This window comes from Arvicola amphibius, chromosome 6 (genome assembly GCF_903992535.2).
Source record: "Arvicola amphibius chromosome 6, mArvAmp1.2, whole genome shotgun sequence".
Classification (NCBI taxonomy): domain Eukaryota; kingdom Metazoa; phylum Chordata; class Mammalia; order Rodentia; family Cricetidae; genus Arvicola; species Arvicola amphibius.
Window position 1 is genome coordinate 42808986 of NC_052052.2, and position 16665 is coordinate 42825650.

General features: G+C 46.9%; 1 protein-coding gene across 2 annotated transcripts in view; it reads right to left on the bottom strand.

Annotated features, from left to right (window-relative positions):
- The window catches only part of Plpp3 (phospholipid phosphatase 3), a 77600-nt gene that overhangs the window by 45192 nt on the left and 15743 nt on the right, over positions 1–16665 (bottom strand). Inside the window, exons 1-2 of one of the 2 annotated variants that reach the window (XM_038334175.2) lie at positions 14879–14883; positions 5270–5274 (exon numbers count right to left, since the gene is read on the bottom strand). The exons of the other annotated variant lie outside the window; for it this stretch is intronic. Of the exons in view, the coding sequence (XP_038190103.1) occupies positions 5270–5273 (4 nt within the window). The 5' untranslated portion in view covers position 5274; positions 14879–14883. Of the gene's footprint in view, positions 1–5269; positions 5275–14878; positions 14884–16665 lie in introns of those variants that run through there. 2 annotated transcript variants of the gene reach the window in all.

The window sequence follows — 16665 nt, forward strand, 5'->3', positions numbered from 1 at the left end:
TTCCCTCTGAAGGGTTTGAAGTCTGTTTTGCAGTTTATTTAGTGTCTACAATAACTATGAAAATGTGTGTGTGTGTGTTGTTATTTTCATTGTACTCAACAGGTCATTGACAACAAAAGTTTTCTATTCTTCAAGGTCTCCAAGTGCATCCACAGGTCACTGGGACTAGAACCCGGCTGTCTTTCTTTTGGTTCATATTTTCTTCCTCCCTGACCTGACCCTTCTTTATAAATGCATTCCCTGTTAAAATATGACTAAGTCAAATCACTTAAGGTCAGAATGGTCAACCCAACAACTACTTAGAGGTTCAAAATACAAATATTTATGTTGCCAGTAAGTGACAGTATTTCTATTTAAAGTAATTAATTGCCACTGGTCTTAGACGTGTGCAAACTTTCTTTAGTTTATAATATTTGTCCAGATTTTTAGACTGGACAGAATCCAGAGGAGCAGGATCTAAGTTTACTATGAAGGCGTTTCTTCAGCTTTGAAACAGTCTCCACGGAAAACAACTTGCCGTTGGCGGGCGGGAACGGGCAGTATTCGGACTGAGGCTTTCCTTGACAAAAGCTCAGTTTTCAGGGCTAGAAAGTTCAGGCCTAAATGGAGAAACTCAGCGTAGAGAGAGTCCTGCTGCTTGCGTTTCCTGAGCCCAAGGCCGAGGTCTCTTGCGTAGGTAAGCAAACAAGGACGGACAGTTCCCCGAGAATTGGGCACTGTTAGGTGCCGGGGCCTCAGCGGTGAGTAAGGGCTTGCTGTGTTTCGGCTTCTCAGCCTCAGGAAGTCTGGGGGTTCCATGGCAAAGAGAAACCTGTCTGTGGCCTAATCCTGGGTATTATAAAGACCTCTGGGTGCCCTTACTTGGAAGTGCTGTCAGCGAAGACATTACTAGTTTTTAGTACTCCAGATGGAATTCAAGGCCTTGGACAAGCTAAGCAAGTACTCACTACTAAGCTATAAGCCTAGCACCATAGAATAATTAATATCAGTCTTCAACTCTGGTTGTTTTGGCCTTTCTATTTGCAAAATTTATTATTATTATTATTATTATTATTATTATTATTTAATGTGTCTGTTGCATAAGCAGGTATCCCTGTGCCACAGCACATGCGACAAATTTCATGAGTCCGTTCTCTCCTTTCACTGAAGGTTCTGCGGACAGAAAGAACTCAAGTCATCAGGCTTACGAGGCCAAGTGATGTGACCCAGGGAGCCATTTCACCAGACCCTTCAGAAACAGTTGCCACATTCACTTAGAAATAAAACAAACCAGCAGGTCACAGTTTGCACCTTTCACTGAGAACAGGAGCTCTTCTGCCAACTTTACACAGTCCACAAACGGATCTTTCTCTCCAGTAAAATGCAGGCAACAGAGCCTACAGGTCTTAGCATCTGCTCGCCTTAGGTGAAACAGAGTCACTTGAAGACTTCTTTCTTCTCTTTTAGGCCCTCTTTTAAATATGGGTGACAATAAACCTGCATTCACTGGGTGTCTATGATGTGCCAGGAGCTTCACATATATTAACAGATTTGTGTTTCAAAACAATCCTTTTGATCGTTAGTATATAGCCATAGTCAAGGCTCAGAGAGGCTATAATTTGTCTGTGTCCACTGGCCGAGGAGAGGAATAACCAGGACACATAATAGAATCATCCAACCCAAAGTTCACTGAAGATGGGGCCACATAGACTCTCTTGCTAAATACACGAGCAAGGTCTAGGTAGGCATTCATGCACTCCAAAGTCAACTACAGTTACAAAACTGTTGACAGTACACTTGACCTGACCAAGGTCAGAAACCAGGACCCCTCCCAGCACTACACAGACCCAGCCTCTCTGGCTAAGCCTCCAGTAGGATCAGTGGTTTGGCTACTGGAGCTAAGGTACTGTGGTTTAGAACTCTGGCAACCACACCTTATCTCTCTGGCCACAGAGGAGCCATGTTTTAAGCTCCTGTATTAAAGCCCCATTGGAGATCAGTTAGTTCTTTTCTTTTTCCAGTCAATTCATAAATGTGTTTGTTTTTATTTGTGGGAGTCATTTCTTGTACTTATGTGTTTTGCCAGCCGGTATGTCTATGTACATGTGGCCCTGGTGCCTATAGAGGTCAGAAGAGGGCACACGATTCCCTGGAACTGTAGTTGCAGTCTGTTTGGAGGCAGCATGTGGGCACTGGGGATAGAGCTCCAGTCCTTGGGAAGAGTAGCCAGTACTCTTAACAGCTGAGCCATCTCTCCAGAAGGAAGCTTCAGGAACTCTGGCACATGGGATTCCATCCCTCAGCACCTGTCAGGACTGTGTATGACCCTGGCTAGGTCACTCTACCTCTCTCCATGTTAAACATCATACAACAGGACTGTGTACAACGGTTCTCAATATACAGAACTGCAAGGGCTAGGACGCACCTCATACAAAGTATAATTGCCCAGCTCGGGGAATATTAGTTCTTAGTCCTGTGTGTGCCAGGGAGCCAACCAATAGAAAGCCTTAGTGTCGGGAACCCATCTAAGGAGGATAAGATGTGATCAGAGTTCTGTCCAGATTCTACTGAAGCAGCCATGAGCTCATTCAGCCATCTGACCCCAAGAAAAAGAAAGACGTGTCTGTAACACCCTAAAATTCTAGGGACTTCTCAAAAGTGGACAAACAGTCTTTGACAGCCGTTAGCAGGACCTGCTCCCCTGATGCCAGCAAGAAATGCCACTGCTGGAGCAACGTCAAACCTTCTCAGAAGATCCCTCAAGGCTCAAGGGCAGCAAGTCCAAAATAAAGTGAAGAGATAACACGCTTTCCCGTTTATCCGGTGGCGAAATATGCACTGGTCAGCATGTGCGCGTGCATTCAAGCACCGCTGTCCAGGTGTACAAGAACACCACGTTCACGTGGCGCAAAATAAACAGCATGGACTGGCAGGACATCAGACACACCTGGGAGGCAGCTCGATAGTCCAAAGGCAAGCCCGCAAGCGAATGTGGCGATAGGAGGTTAGGGTCAAAGCACCCCTGGATACCTGTAGGAGCAAGGCTGTGCTGGTTGGCAATTCAAGGCATCGGTGGACTCCCAGGCACTTCAAGGGAGAAGGTCTAAGGTTAAGGTCAAGGCCACACTTGGGCAGCCCACACCAAAGCTACCTGGCAGGGATGTTCTATTTGGCCCACCCTGTGGTTAAAATATTTTGAAATTAGTGTTCAAGGTTAGTAACAGGCAGTCTCGCGTAACATCCAGACTCCCAGCTTCTCAAGCCAGTGCTGCAGCACGTGGCACGGCGTATAGTCTGTATCTCTTCAGATGAAGCCTGTGTGAACGAACCCTCCAGGGGAACACTGGTCCACCCCATGTCCCTAACACTAAGACCAGGCCGTGAATCCACTGCCGTAACTCACCCCAGCTGAGCTGCTGATTTCCTTATGCTTACCTGCTCTCTTTAGTGATTTAAGTTACCTGCCTGGCTCTCCTATCTCTGCATTACAGAATGAAGGTGTTCCTATAATCTTGAACCCACACAAACAGAAACCGCTCTGGCTCCACAACGTCTTCCAGAGTAAGCACTGGCCACAGCAGCCATGCGAAGGTGTGTACTGTCTGTTACATAGGTATACGCCCCAATCTTAATTGAAACAAGGTGAGCCCCCTACGTTTTCATGTGAGCCCAGCACACGGCAGGTAGTTGTGGATTTTTGACGCAGGAAAGTGGAGTACCAGTGAAAGGCCACCCTTCTTGAACTCTGAAGCCACCAGCAAGTCTCCCCCATAAGTCTGGTGGTGTAGCATGTAGGAGTACCTCTCTTATTAGGCAGGTAAACAAGGTGTGTCATAATAAATTACATGGCTATGAAGCAGAAGATACGAGCCAACCTACCCTATCTAGGTGATCCTAAATGGTGTCATCATAGAGTTCTATTTTTAAAGGCAGTAGTTATCCGAAATAAAAACAAAAACAACCTTCGTATGCTACAAGCTCACCAATCCTAAAGAGTAAATGCCAGACGAGAAGAGACTTAGAAAATAAAAGCCTACCAGATATGGTGGTATCACCGATCATGCTCAAAATGGGGTTAGGCACATACCAGTAACACAATAGCATTCTCACACCACAGAGACCTTACGTAGCATTATTCCATTTACCAGGTGGGAAGACTAAGGCTCACCATGCCAACATTGTAACTCCTCTCCTGTACTAGCCAAGGATCGCTTCAGAAAACAACCCATTTCCGTCTCCCTTGGAACAGAGAACAATCCCCAGCATTTAATGGAAGCTAACCAAAATTTGGGAGCACCAACTCCTCAGGAAATACATTCTCTGACTTGGGGGTCCCCTACTTCCTTGGTGAACTTGAATCGTATGAGTGGTTAAAGGCAGCTGCGTTCTAAGCCTCCTTGATCTTTGGTTCCTCGGGCTTTTCCACAAAGTGAAATTGCTGTAAATACATTTTGAGCTCTTATGGGAAGGCTGAGGAGTCCCACCGATTGTGCTATTATGCCCCCCATCCCACTGCTGCTATCCTCAGAGCTGAGGGATCAATTTCAGCGTACCCCTAAGATCCTCTTGGAGAATCAAGTGAGAGGAAGCTCACGGATCCCCAGAAGGGCAGCTCAGACCTGGGCTTGAAACTAGTTTTGCCAGTTAACAATCTATGTGATATCTAGCAAGTTGCTTAACTTCTCCCAGCTTCCCCAATAAAAGGAGGATGCCAATAGCAGTCTCAAGAGCCCCGAGGAGGAAAGGCAGTATAGTAGGCATTAAATATTAGCTCTCCCCAATTACCCCAGCCCTGTTCACAGATGCCACTCAACTAGATTGAATGGTGTCCTAAGTTAGCTGTGCAAATCTGGACAGGGGTTCTGTCACCCCCTTCTTGGACTACCATGTGCACTGAGCAAGACTGGAGAGGTTCCAGGGTGCTGTGGAAAAGACACCTCTCTCCCCAGGAGCACACTCCCCATTCCCAGGCCTGTCAATGTTCCTTTTGTAAAACACAGAAACCTTCGACTCTGGCAGCTGCCACCTGCACAAATAATTCAGGGATGTAATTTTGTAACCGAATACAGGGCCCGAAAAGTGAAAAGTTTGAAGTCCAAAATAATGACTCTGACCTTCTGCCTAGACACTCACTAATCGCGTTTTAATTTGCAGTTGATTTCCTCTCTGGGTGCTGTCTTTACAGGTACACAGTCACCTTAGAAGCATGGGGTGGGGGAGGTCAAGTGCATCACAAAACACCTGATTAAAATACAACCCCAGCTTCTTTCCCGGGCATCTAAGGCTTGGCCCATGCTTCAGTCTGCAGAATGACACTAGGAAGACAGAAAACTGGGGGGTGGGGGGGGTCCTATTTTGAAAAAGAAAACTCTTAAAGAGAAAATTATGGGTCACAGAAATTAGTAAGATGTGGTCCCTGCCCTGTACAAATGCATTTGTAACCAGGGACAGCAACATTAATGGTGGCATTGCTGAAATGGAGGGATGAGGACACCTGCCAGCCCATGCCTGCAGAAGGGGGACATGCAATTCCTGTTTACCAACTAGCACCTCGAAAAGTACATCAAAGACTCCTTGCTGTCATTTAAATACCCACAATGTATTCAAGGCTGCATTAAAACAAAAACAAAACACAAAAGACTAAATCCGGACTGCCTTTGCACACCCCGCCCCTTCCCAACTTTCGTCCAAAGAAAACACGAGAAAAGAAGTTCAAGGGGGAGCCTAGCTATTCCTAAAACCTGGGTGCTGAAAGATGCTTCTGGTAAGGGGATCAACCAGCCACTTAAAATGTCTTAACCCCAGGAGAATTATCCTATTTGGGGGAAAGGTTTCTAGCTGAATCATCCCTGGGATTAACACCCAGTGAAATAAACTGAAATCCAATAGAACCATTTAAGACATTCATTCGGCTCTGCAGCTGATCTAGCAAATTAGTGTTTTGCCTGCTTTGGGAGTCCGAACCAATCAGATCAGCCAACCTAGAGGGCAAAATATTTCACTACTCATGTTTGGTTCAGAAACACCTGGAATTCACAAGATGCTGCAAGTGAATTTGGAAGGATTAGCTAAGCTTCTGTTGCCAATACGATTTTTGGAAATCCCCAGTGGACAACAGTCGTTGACACCTGTGTTTCTCAGTCTTGGCTCTTCAGGGAACTTGAGGGTGCGGCCACTGGACCTCGCTTTCACTCCCATCCCTTTCCTCAAGTGCAGCCTGAGGGGGTGGGGGGGTTGCCTGAAGGGTCTCAGCACTTCTCTAAATTTAGGGATTAAGGGCTTTGCCCAAAGAATATGGAGTATTCTCCAAATGAGAAAGCTTTGCATCCGGGGTCTCTTGACATGACACACGGGCTTCCCCAACGACTAACCTCAGCTGAGGAAACTGGCATTCCTGCTGCTCTCCAGTGTGTGAAGGTAGAAGACAGGCAGGTTTCAGGAGGCAAGGGTACTTACTTATGCAGCCAGATGGGAGTACTTTTTGGCTGGGCCCCTTTCTCTCTTCAAATAATTCTCACAAGGGCTGGAAACGAAGCTCAGAGGCAAGGTCCCCAAGCAGCACAACAGGGGACAGCAGGGGTCACCTGACTTTCTGCAGAACTGGGCAGCTAGCTGTCAAGCTTGTCTGTCTTAGGGAGCTGTGAGGGGTGCCTCTCACATAAATAGAAATCCAGGTGCTCTGGGGCTGCCCTTAGTCGGGGGGGTGGGGGTGTCTCCCTACCCCCTCCAGTATGGGGACAACAAAATGCAGGCATTTCCATACCCTGGAGAGAGCTGGCTGTAGTCACTAACTCCTAGGTGGCTTGCTATAGGAACCCCATTGTTCCAGGCAAGCATCTCTAGCCAAGACTCTCCAGGAAGCCAAAGCCCTGGGATGCATTTTTCAGCTGTGGAGAGAAAGGGTTCTTCTTGGGGTGTTTCTTCAGTGGTTCTGGAAGCCAGGTCCTTAATCCTTGCAAAGCAGCATGGAGCCAGAATCCCTCGGAGGAACACAATGTCTAGAATCCTTCTTACAAATCCAAACAGAAAAACTCCCTTATTTTTTTCCTTTACAACTTCTCTCAAGCAGAGAGGGAAGGGGACAGTGAAGCCCAGGGGAGGGGAGGGGAGGTTCCAGGCCTCTCTAACCCCCTCCTTCCTTATGACCCTACCCACCTGACCCTGGGCTGAAGTAAGTTACAAAGTCCCCACTGTTCTTTCTGCCTATCTTTCCCCTCCCACCAAACCCCCTTCCCCAAACACACACATACACTTCTTTTTGGAGGGCAAAATGCCAAACAACATTATTCCCCCTCACCATAGCATTGCCACGAGAGACGCCTGGTATGTTTGCCAGAGACACGGGAGGATTTGTGACGATCACATCATCCTCCACTACTGCTCCTCCCTTTGTGGAAATGGACCTGAAAAGAAAGGGAAGGATCCCCAAGCAGAATCTAATTGGTAAGACAAGAGAAAAGCGCGAGGTTATAGGATCAGGGAGGGATGGGGGGTATGGGATTGTGCATCTGGGAGCCACAAGAAGTCACAAATAAATAAATAAAAATAAATAAATGATCTGGAGCGGGGGTGTTGATTTATTTCTGTGCTGGTGGAACTAGAAGGCTTAGGTATAATCCTTCGCACCTTGGCCAAGTCAAGGCAACGTAACAGGTCCTGCAGTCTTGAAAGGCTATAGAGGGGATTTCCTGATGGCACTGAGCAGCCAGTCCTGGAGCAGGTGCATTGCTGAGACATCTTCCTTCTCCTCCTTTGGAAGCACAGAGGGGAGGGGAGCTATTGCTAGGAAAGGGGCAGGTTGGTGAGAAATAAGCCTGGGGCTGCTGGTGCTGAGAACAGGCTGCATATGTGGGCTGCGGCTTGTCCATCAAAATGACAGAATGGGTCTCCGGGAATTAATTATTCACCCAGCTCGCCCTTCACAAATCCCGTCCAAAGGAACGGTTTGATTCCTTTCAGTACACTGACTATACAAAATACTGAAAGTCCAGTACACTTCAAAAGCCTCACAAAAACCCAGGGCTGGCCTTGGCAGGAGTTCCTCAGCCACTGGGTTTTTCTGTGTGTGGTTTTATAATAACACGCAAGCCTGTTGCCAAGCCCTAATCTATTAAGGGACTGCCAATTAGCAGGGGGCTTAGAGTTGTAGGTTTGAGAACTGGGGAGTGGGCCTAATTAGGCTTGCAAGTCGTTTCTCTCCATTGCCTCTCTCAATCTGACACAAGGTATACTAGGCCATTGTTCTAGATAGAACCTTGCTATAGCCCTGTGCACACCCGGCTCTGTTTCTGTTACGAGGCCAGACCTGAAAACTAGTGCTCACGCTCCTGTCTGCACTAGACGGCAAAGGTGGGACTGAACAGGGCTCTAACTGGGCAGTGATTCTCAAAGTCAGACAATCACTACCAGGGGCACTCATTTAAAAAAAAAAAAAAAGAATGGTGAGAATCTGAGCTCTGCCTAGATCTCCTCAAGCACTCAATCAAAATAGCAACAAGGAGATGGGAGTGAATGAATAGCCTCCCTCTCCTCTTCCGTCAGCTCTCTTAGTGTTTGGGAATAAAAAGAGGTAATCAAGTGCTCTACCACTGAACTACATTCCCAGACCAAGAATTGTTATTTTTAAGGTGATTGATTGTACCAAGGTGATTTAGCAGCTGTTTCAAAAATGCCACCCTGAGCTAGAAAACTATAAAAAATATGTATGGATATGTATTTACATATAATGTGATTCACCAATACATACGCTAGACACAATTTTAAACTGCAAAGAATAGCAAATATTTCCTGAGCCGCTGTTGGCTACTGGAGCTGGGAAATACTGAGAGGACTTAAAACAGGGCTGTAGCCTCCAAGAGCTAACCTTCCCCAGTAGATCACCTGCCAAGGCCCCGTGAGGACTCAAACCCACCGTCTCCCTACCCTCTCTCTTTTGCCTGGGTAGGAGCGAAATTTTCAAACACTTTGCCAAAATATCATCCAGAAAGACAAAGGATGATTCTGGAAGCCAGACACCAGAGTCTTTTTAGGAGGGAAAGTTTGAGAAAGTTCATGACTTCTGATGGCCTGGTCTCCAGACAGAGGGCCAGGAATGAAGCAGAAGGTCTCTGTGGCAAAAAGGGCCAGAGCCAGGGCTTGGCGGCCCAAGGTCTTTGGTGATTTAAAAAAAAGTCCCTTTCCTCTTTGAGCCTCTTTATAGAGTGGAGAGAAAGGATGAACTTGTGGGTCATTCCCACTCGAGTTCAACAGGAGCATGCCACCCAGAGCCTTCAGTAAAGTTCACGGTTACATTATACAACCCACAAGGATATGGGACTAGTTGAAGGTTCTCTAAGAAATGCTGGCCACGGTCATCTCTAATCATTCTAAGCGGATTGATCCATTGCAGTTTTTCAAACAAGACTGAGCTTTTCACCTGCAGGCCCAGTGTTCAATATGCGTCCCCTCTCCGATGCTGGATACTCAGCAGGCAGGGTTGAGAAAGGCCACTCTGGTGGCTGTATGGGCAATGGTATGTAGCAAGGGAGGTAGAGTCAGCTGGCTCCAGGCAACCAAGCTGTGTGACTAATCACCTTCCATGGGTAGCATGAGCATTCCACACCCATCCCCTTCCACCGGGAATGAGCTGAGCTAAGGCCACTCCAGAGCCTAGACAGCACAACTCAAATAAACACCACCTACTCTCCAAGAGCATAGGGAGCTGGCTCCATCTTAGCCCCACACACCTCTCTAAGCAGACAGCTCATGTCCTCTTACACAGACACCTTCAGGTGACCTTAGCACAAAGGATAAATCCCTCCACAGTCCACCTGGGTCTAGATTAGAACTGAAGAGTCAACAGACAAACCTATTTGTCGGCAAGGGATCCAGAGAAGAGAACACTGGTAGTGTCCCCCACATGAACAAGTGGATTCTGGGGTCATGCACCTGGGGTCTGGCCTTCACCTTTAACAGGTCCCTTGGCCTCCCAGTGACACGGGAGAAGAGAGAATGTGGGGATGCTCTGAGAACCCCCAGTATACAGATGGCTCAGGAACTGTTATGTAAATCTGAGAACGCGGGGAGTCCTCCATAAAAGGAGACAAACAAGCGTTTGTAAAAGGGGGTCCATTGTGACACATGTAGAAACTAAACATGAAACACGCAGCATTTTGGCCATTTTTCCTGTTTTTATGAAATTTGAGTGTCGGCAAATATCCAAACAGAGTACAGGTTTGGGGGCAAAATCAATTTGAGTTTGGTGTTCTGATCTGCCATTAAGGGAGCTACACAAACTTCTAGACCATCTGTAAAATGGGGCCAGGATGAGTAATCCTCAAAAGTTGCCCAAGGCTAGCATGGATTCCTGGGAAGTAAGGTGTGTGTGTACGTGAACGTGAACAGCACTGATCCATGGCAACAGCTGTTTTGTTTCTCACGGTTTTGACTTCGTAATACATTAAAGAGGACGAGGACGACCAAGGGGGTCCTGTGTCCCTTTAAAGCAAGCGATAGCATATGCAATATCATATAAACAAATTCCTATAAAACAAAAGAGACAGGTTTCCAATGCTCATCTCAATGCTAAGAAGAGGGGATGTTTTCTAACACTTGCTCCATGCAGTTTTGAATGGAATGTCCTTGGAAGTTCCCCAGATTACTCCACACTGCCAGCCCCATCTCTGTCCCATAATTTGTTCATTCTCTCTTCCTGGGCTTATTTCTAATAAATATCAAGCATTTGCAATGAACAAAGCACAGAGGGGGAAATCACAGGAATCTTAGTTCATTTGCGGGAGAGCTGTCGATGGAAAAAGTCTTTTTAGTCGGGCTGAAGCTAAGATAGGTGTGGTTGCCGGCTCCCCCAGGAGGGCGCTGACTGAGAAGGCACCATCAGCAGCTTTCTGCCCAACAGCTCTGGCAGGAGTTTCCACCTCCCTGTGAACCCGACACCCTGAAGACCAGGGGTGGCTGGGAACAGTCATTGCTTGTTGCCATCTTGTTTCCTAGCCTTCCCTCAGACTCCTGAAGCATATCTGTGTGTACACACAGTATGTAGATATATGGTCTATTGAAGTCATTTATGCAAGAGAAAGAAACCAAAATCTGGGCGGGGGGGGGAGGGGATGCAGAAAGGGGGAGGAGATTGAGGACAGGAAGGAGAGGAGGGGGAAGAGGAGGGGAAGAAGGGTGGAAAAACAAGGACCAATATCTAATACCGGTTTTTCCTTGGAATGTGGTCCAATCACCAGGGAATTTATTAGGATGCCAAGGAGTCTACCGGTCACTGTGTTCGTTGGCTTTTTCAAAGGACTTGGCCTAGCTCGCCAACAGGCTTCACAAGTGCACAACTGTAATTTAAGTCTCGGCTACGCCTGGCATGCTGTATTTAACCTGGTTTTTAAGCAGCATCACAGCGCAGGTCCAAATCAGTTGCATGTAAAGCTAATGACCATCAAACGCCGTCTCCTGCCAATCAAAGTAGAATCAAAAGAGACAGTTTTCCCCTGTTCGTGGCCTTTCCAACCCCTGAGTGGGAGACAGGATAGGATGAAAACATACCATTGTCTAAAGTCAAATTGCACGCTACATCTCGGGCCCCAGCTTCCTTCCATGCATACGAGGGGAGGTTCCGGGTTGAAGCATACCCCCACCCAGAATTCCCGTGGAAGTCCTTAGTGCGAACTAACTCAGACAGCCTCTCTAGACAATCTAGACGATCACTGCAGTGAGTCCTAATCCAGTCAAATTGGCGTCCTTAGAAATGAGAACTCGGCACACCGGAACAAGATTACAGGGCATATAAGAAGGGGTCCAGCGAAACGGAAATGGCTATTGACAAGACCATGGAATAGACTTCCCAGTAATGGACTAAATGGCAGATTATGTGTGATTTTTTTCTTTTCCAAATTTTGGTTGATATAACTTAAAGCATCAATAATGGAAATTAACTTTAGACGAAAGGCTAAAAGTACATGTTAGTGCCAGGAAAAAAAAATGGACAGTTTCTATTTTGTTCAATTTTTATTGAGCAACTAAAGTACTGTATTAGGGACTTAGTAAGTAGACGGGCTGCCTCCCTCAGAGTTTCCTGCCGAGATTCTACAGACACCTGGCTTCTCATGAATGCCTCTCCACTCATACATAGAAATATAGCATTTTCTCTCAGTTTTACTGACACACAAACATTGTAGTCAAGTTCTGTGCATAACCTCTAAACACAACAGCCGAAAATTCTCCGCTAAACATCCTTCAGTTAACCAGAAGGCTGCGGTAGCTCTAGCCAGATCCAGCTATCAAAAGGCTCCACGGGGTGTCAATCCACACTGGGGACCAATCCACTCCCGCGTCCCACAGCGACTTCTAGATTATGTTGGGCATCTGTTTGCAGATTCTAGGCACCTGTACCTCCAGACTCAGGTTTCCATTCTCGGATCACTGATACACATTTGCTCAGATCAAGGATACATGTTTTGGGGGATGGAGGAAACACACGATAGATATTCCTAATTTACAAAAGTTTGTACCATCTTGCCTGATTGAACTTGATCTGTTCGGCAGAATCAGTTCTCAAATGTGTACATGAAGACAGCCACTGCTCCTCTTGGGGGCACTGGTGTCGCTGACCCAGGCCCTCCCAGAGTACGCTCATCCTGCTGCCAATGCTTCTGACAAACCCATCCGTTTCCTTAGTTATTCCTATTGTTTGCTCCCTTCACCAACATCTTACCAGAGTTGACAGGAAGTGGATCCTTTCTGGTCAAGGAAGATTCTGCTGCATAAGTAAAGTTCACACACACACACACACACACACACACACACACACACGGTGGGCAGGGGGCGGATCATCTCCCATGTCAACGGCCCTTATATCAATGTTCCTGTTATTCTCTGATAGTTGGCTTGTTGTCCTTTGGGATGTGTGCAGTGATGAGCATTGCAAGTCTTCTTTGCAGGAAGATCCAATACAAAACCCAGCTAGGAGGCTGGAGCCTGGTGGGTGGCTGGGAATACGTGCAGTAGGAACTGTTTTTCAAGAAATCTGTCTCTATTCCTTCCGGTCCTCACCTCCCAGTCACAGAGATCCTGAGCCCCTGAGTAGGAATTGTGTCTTGTAAGTTTTGCAGCCACGGCAGCCTATTTAGTATAAAGCGGGCAGTCAATAAATACTGAGTGATCCAGTGGCGTGGCGGGACGAATGCATCATTGCAGCGATGGCTTTGGGCCTTGTAAGGAAACCTCTGATCTCCTGGTGAGATACCCTTACTAAAAAGCCAATATCCACGGACCTTTACGGATGGCTCCCCTTTCTGGGCAAAGACAGAGAGTGCTGTCAAGTCCAGGTTTTATAGAGTGTGCCAACTGGGCTGGCAGATGACAGGTAGCCTCTGAGACCAACTTTCCAGGGTTCCAGCAGAACCCCTCTCTGTATGGGGAAACTTTATACTTCCTCCTTCGATCGCCCGAATCCCTCTTCTCGGCAAGTCCCGGGGCACCATTCCAATCCCACAGTGCTCTGTGCTGAAGCCAAAGCTCAGCTTCCTGCCTCAAAGGGCCCTTTGTTTAGGCTCTCTTTCCCAATCAGCGTATCCTGAGCTTGAACCCCTAGCTTTTGAGAACTCCGAAGCCTTGGCGGTAGAGAACTTGCCAGCAGGTTTGTGGTCCTTAACAGCTTTCACAAACCTCAATGTGAGGGAATGTCTCTAGCTAAGAAACGCTTTTCAGGGGAGGGAGAGGAGGGGGTATTATTTTAAGGGCTGCAAAAACAACTTCAAATCGACGCTTCAGTCTTTAATTGCTACCAGAGGACTGAGAACTTCTTGTTCTCCCATAGTTAATTAAGGAGATAGTTTTAATCAACTTCAAATGATATTGGTTAATATGCTCTGCTCAATCTCTCAGGCAGGTTTTGCATCAGAACACTGGAATGCATCAGAGACGCATGGCCTCCCCACCTGGAACACACCTTCAGGAGAGCAGCTGGGGGAGAGCGCCATCTGCACAGACCCAGTTCACTCCCGGGGAGGCTCCAGGGCACTTTTCAAAGGTCAGATATGCCGGGTCCAAAGCACACTTTGAGCGCACCGGCTGCAAATTCAGTGGGCACCCTCCTTCTAAAGCTTGCCAATCATCTAGGAGACCTAGCTGTTCCCAAACACTTCCAGGGCCAGGGCACAATAATATCTAGGCACCTCCCAATCTCCTGACAGCCTGCAAAGTAGGAATTCCCATCCCCACTTCACAGACAGAAACAGAAGTTCAGAGAGCTCAGTTATCAAATCCCAGCACTCGAGAGGCAGAGGCAGGCAGATCACTGTGAGTTCAAAGCCAGCCTGGTCTACAGAGAGAGTTCTGTGATAGGCTCCAAAGCTACCGAGAACCCGTCTTGAAAAACCAAAAAAAAAAAAGCTAGCAAATGACCCAAAATTTGAACTCAGACAAGCCTGACGCTATTGTAGCATACTGCGTCTTAAAGTTTAGAACTTCCTGACTATGGGAATTATGATGGGAAATTGTGTCATCTGTCCGCTCAGTGACAACATCTAGCGATTTAACTATCGAAAGCTCCAGTGAACAGACATTGTCTTGTGGACACACGCCTTTTAATCTATTCCTGAGGACTTCTGAAGATACTAGATGCCATTGGGCCGAGAAATCTAGACACGATTGCGGATGATTGGTTTAAGGGCACTAACTGGCACCAGGGCTGCCGTGGCTTTGATGTTATGATGTTTAAGTGCTCAGGTTGCGTAGTGATGGGGTAACAGGTGTGGTTAACAACCGGCTTTCAGAATGGGTTCTCCTGCAGCCCGCTGGGGAGGAAGAAGCGTGTGGACAGAAGCTAGAGGTAGAGACGTGCGTGTCGTTTCTCTAGAAAAGCTAAGACTGACAGCGCAGGTAGACGGCAACCTGGAGTCACAAGAGGCAGACTCTTGATGTAGCCGTGTCTGGTGGGGGTGGGGCGGTGGTGCCGATGACAGGCAGAGAAGGTGAATGAGGGTCACTCCTCTCTTCAACAATATTACTGTGCTTTGGGACGCCATTAAGGTTTCCAGGGCTTTGTAGACCACTGACACCTGAGATTAACAGCTAATTTAACAGAATAACCAAATCTAGCAGTTACAGAGATGCTTAAACATGTCTCCTCTATGGATTTGACCTTCTTCCCTCTGGAGTCTACCCATTTTCTGGGACATCTAACTTCTCCAAGTATCGTTTTCCCACCTATAAAATAAGGGTGGAATGGGAGACTTCTTGATGCTTGTGTCCTCTGTCAGGCATTCGAAGGTTACGCTAAAGAGCGGCCATTGATACTGCTATGAGAGGCAGCACTCTGCCAAGCTGGCTTCGTCGGTGCGCCCCTTCCTCGACAAACAGTGGCACTATTACTTACTGCCTTCAGCATTCTTCCTTCAACCCCCTTCCCAGCATATGGTTAATAACCCCTTGAGCCTGCTACTTCTGCACGGAGTAGATGGCACATTCATGCCACCAAACCTACCCAGGGCAGGGACCACATCTCGTTCTTCATTAGATCGTTAAATCTGCAAAGCTAGTGTAGGTCCAGGCATACTCCCTGAATAGTCACCACAATTCACACAGATTCTTAAAATTATAAACAAATTGATACTATGATAACTATTACGGTAACCATTACTTGCCTACAGTGTACCAAACAGTACTGGGTTAAAACGATAAGAAGACTGATTTTATATTAACACGATCTTTTGAACAGAAAGTTTGAGATTAACGGGGGAATTCACTGGACGGGTTGTGTACCTGGTGACCGAGGAGAGGGAGGACTAACCGAATAATACCTTTGAAATAAGAAACACAGAGCCGAGGTTAATTCCTAACACCTGACCTCTTGTGCCATCTTTCCCTCGGTCTTAGCATCTGTAAAGCTGGAGTGACACGCTATTTCCACGTGGATACCACGTACCCGAATGAAAGAGACAAACCCTGGAAGGCAATGTGGGCTCGACAGTGCCGGCCCTTCTTCTTTCTTTGATCTCGGTCCCCTCAGAACCATGAGACACAAGACTGACGCAGATAAGTAGCTAAAAGGCAAAAGTGACGAAGATCCACCCTCCAGGGTCACTGTGGGGCCAGTGGTGGGGCCTCTGTTCTTTGATCCAGGGTCTCTCAGTGTGTAGCTCACTCTCCGTCATTTTAATGGCTTTCCAGTAGGTAACAAAGCAAGGAAGTAGACACTGATTGACGTAACAGAACAAGGGGTCACCACACAGCAAGGGCAAGTTATTGGGCGAGTGCAGCCCAGTCAGTGTGTTAGCCAAAGTTAGGACATAAGTGGAGAAAATTTTTGTTCTTCCAGCTTGGGCATCATTTCTCTCGTAGTGGTTTTGGCAACCGGTAATGTAACTCAAGGGTAGAGGGCTGGCCCATTATGTTCGAGGACCTGGGTTCCATTCCCGTCAGCGCAATAAAGTCAATCACTCACTCATTCATTCATTCTCTCTCATTTTTTTTTTTCCTGTTCAAAACCTGCTACAAGGTAAGGCTAGAGGGAAGTAGGTTAAACTTTCTTTTTCTTAAAAAAAAAAAAAAGCCATCATGGCTAGCACAAATTCATTTTAGCTGACCGAGTTTACCACATCATACATAATATATATCATCATAATATAAAAGCTAAATTTAAAAGCCTAAGTCCTCTTAAGTTAGGTGCACACTCGCAGTCTCTCAAGT